Source organism: Eurypyga helias, unplaced genomic scaffold, assembly GCF_000690775.1.
Source record: "Eurypyga helias isolate BGI_N326 unplaced genomic scaffold, ASM69077v1 scaffold11583, whole genome shotgun sequence".
In the NCBI taxonomy this organism is placed as follows: Eukaryota; Metazoa; Chordata; class Aves; order Eurypygiformes; family Eurypygidae; genus Eurypyga; species Eurypyga helias.
The window spans coordinates 14,195-17,521 of NW_010240587.1; the positions used below are offsets into that span (position 1 = coordinate 14,195).

General features: G+C 57.2%; 1 protein-coding gene across 1 annotated transcript in view; it reads right to left on the reverse strand.

Moving 5' to 3' along the window:
* The window catches only part of INTS3 (integrator complex subunit 3), a gene marked incomplete at both ends in the record, with an annotated part of 24,186 nt that overhangs the window by 13,755 nt on the left and 7,104 nt on the right, over nt 1–3,327 (reverse strand). Inside the window, 3 exons of the mRNA XM_010148482.1 lie at nt 967–1,033; nt 2,867–2,951; nt 3,158–3,271. Of these exons, the coding sequence (XP_010146784.1) occupies nt 967–1,033; nt 2,867–2,951; nt 3,158–3,271 (266 nt within the window). The remainder of the gene's footprint in view (nt 1–966; nt 1,034–2,866; nt 2,952–3,157; nt 3,272–3,327) is intronic.

The following is a 3,327-nucleotide window of genomic DNA, read 5'->3' on the forward strand; positions in this document are numbered from 1 at the left end:
CAGAGCAGCCAAGCCCGGATCTCGAAGGGGCTCTCCTTCCCACGCACGCTGTGGCACTAGGTGGCACTCGCAGCATCCCACACCCGCGTTCCCGGAATAATCAGCACTCGGCCTGTTAGCTGGGGCCAAATAAACGCTTTAACAACTTGATTGTTAACCACAGTAATAAGCAATTTTAGGAGAATCGCTGCAATTATAGACTGAGCTGGGTGAAAAGCTATAGGCTACTTAAAAATAACGACTCTACCCAGCCAAAGGCACAGTTGGGAATTCTGCTTATCATCAATTAGCGGCTGCTTTGCCAACAAAGGACAATGCTGAGCCCAAAACACAATACTTCCCAGATGGCTGGGCCACAACAAATTAAAGTTGCAGCCCTGATGAAGCAAGAGTTGTTTAAACACAGGAAGCTTTTTGGAATTAACTCTGTCCTACTCCTCCAAAAGGAACACCTCCCCCGCAGCTCGGAAAACTCAGGAAGAAAATATTCCGGGGATGTTGCTCCCGAGCCACGCGTGCTCCTCAGCCACACGAGGCAATACCAGCCCGCTGCCCACCTCCCCACAACCTTGGGGAACCGCCACATCCTCGGCCGTGGCTCACGGACCGGTACCACCCTGGGCAGAGCATCTTGTGTGATGTGACACGCAGCCCCTCTCCAAACCCAGCAGAGGTTTGCTAACGGAGGGAATTCAGGACACCCCTCCCACACACAGCCTGCAACGAGAGGGCTCCGAGAGCTAGAAATTTATGCCACAGCTTGAAAATATGCTTGGTTACACAGCAAGGGAATGCAAAGGTCTTCTGCGCAGGACACACTCCCACAGAGGCCGTCACCGCAAACATGCTGCCCCGAAATCCGGCCCTGACAGTGAGCAGGACAACCGCTTCTCCCTCGCTTCCTGCCTGGCCACTGCAGTCTTCAGACCAGACCAGCCTCCACCACAGCCTCCTGACCAGCCGTACCTTTGCTCCGTCAGAATCTCCAGGACATTCTCGGCTAGCCAGATATTCTTCGCCGTCACATCCCCGCCTGGAAGCGAAAGAGCAACAGGAAAAAGCCAGTCAGATGAACCAGTGCAGTTCTGCTGCCAGACTCAACAGAACCACCGACCGCTTCGATCCCCAGTAAGGCAGAGCTCATTATGGAGTTTGCTCCCTGCCTGGAGAATAACCCCTGCCTGGTCCCACTCTGCCTGCCACACAAGCTCGGCTGCCCCTAGATGCAGCACGTTCCTAGGGACAGGCGCCCTTCTCTCAGGGGTCTTTGCTGCAATAGGATTCTTGCCAAAGAGCAGAGATAATCACAGAGCGGTTTGGGTTGGAAGTGACATCAAAGCCCCTCCAGTCCCTCCCCCTGCCACGGGCAGGGACACCTTCCACAGCCCAGGTTGCTCCAAGCCTCATCCAGCCTGGCCTTGGACACTCCCAGGGATGGGGCATCCACAGCTTCTCTGGGAACCTGTCCCAGTGCTCCCACCCTCTGTGGGAAGAATTCCTTCCTGATAGATCTCAATCTCCTCACTTTCAGTTTAAAGCCATTCCCCCTTGTCCTATACGGAGTCAGTAATTATCCTTCTGGAAAGCAAAGGAGAAGCCAGAAAGGGATGAGATTCACTAGCTGGAAAAGAGAAAACATTTGTAACCACTGAGCCTGCAAAGGGGAAACCGTGTCTGCAAAGAACGCCCGAGCTCAAACAAAGGCCACGTGTCAAACTGGCGTCTCACGCCCTCAGCGCGGGCCTTCGGCACAAAGCTGGAGCCTTCAGCTCACGTCGCCGGGAGCAGAGCAGGGCTCCCGCTCGCAGGGGCGCAGAAAATGCCTAAAGCAGGCAAGCCAAAACAATGGGATCATAACAATTAAGGCATCGTAAAAATGGGTGAGAAGTGAGAGCGCGGCGTCCTTCCGGAACAGAAGGGGCCCTGAGCGGGGAGGTGCAACCCAGGGGAAACAAGGGATGCCTTCAGCAGGCGTTTGTCAAATGTTCTGTGTTTACACTGGGACAAGAGGGCCAGGGCAGCTTGGCTCGTGCTCAGGACTGTGTCCTCCCGCCCCGTTCTTCCTCCCCCGGAGAGCAGACACGGCAATTTCCAACCCCGGCTGCCCAACCCAGTGTCACAGGCGCACACAATAAAAACACAATGTCAGGTTTTATGGTGGGACATGAATTGCTCCTTCGTGGACGTCAGCGGCCGGCACCAGCGCCGAGTAGGGAACACGGAAGAGGCACCATTCCTGTGAATCCGGAAAGGCGTGTGCGGGTGTATGTGTGCATGGCCGGGGGTGCTTACACCCCAGGCTGGGGGGGGGACATGCTACAGGCTACCAGAGGGCCAGTGCCAGCTCCCTGGAGCTGGGACGAAGCAGCCTCCTGCCTCTCTGAGGGGTTACAGCAGAGCCATGTGCACGGCTCCTGCCATCCGAGAGGTCAGAGCAGGGATAAGGATGATCCTGGTGCTCTTGGCAGTGCTATGGGGTGAAAGCTGGCAGCAACAGGAAGCAACATACTTCCTGGCCATTCCAGCCTTTGCCAGAAGCCTCCTGGCTCCCTCTGTGATTCACCCCTCGTAGAGGCTCTTGGGAGCAGACTCTCAAAGGCTTATCCTCTGTTCCATCCTCCCTGGAGAGATTTCCTCACCAGACAGGTTGGGGCGGGCTTGGTGCCTGTCAGCTGGGTATGGAGACACTCAGGAAGCCTGTCAGGGCCTGGCTGTGCAGTAGCACAGGCTCTGGCTCTGACGCCAAGCGCGGCACGCCACGGCTCAGCCCTGGCACGCCAGCAACAGCACCCGGCCTGCTGACACGAGCAGGGGGGATGCAGGGGGGTGCAGGCAGCGCTCACCGCGCTCCTGTGGCACAACTCACCTGCGATCTGCTTCATGAAGGTCATGCAGACGCCATCCGCGCCGAGCACCCCGCTCTTCACCAGCTCCCGCAGCAACCACAGCAGCTGGGCAGAGGGAGAGATCAGCTTGTGCCACAGACCCCTGCCCAGTCCCTGGCTGCCTGGGCTGGCAAACGCCACCCCCTTTCCCTTCCAAAGGGGACGGAGCGAAGGAGCTCCACCGGTGCCCACTGTCCCCCACAATCCCCCTGCTCGTCCTCTGCCTGGCTGTTGGGAAAGGAGCGATTCGGGGGAGAAAACCTTCTCCTCACCTGGGTCCGACAGGTATCCTGCAGCTTCAGGTACTTCTCCATGAGAATGTGGTTGATCTTGTTGAGAACGATGTTCATGCCGTCGCGGCTCACCAGTGCCAAGTCTCGGTAGCACTGCGGCAGGGAAGAGTGGGAGATGGTTACGGATGAAGGACCCCAACGGAAAACAT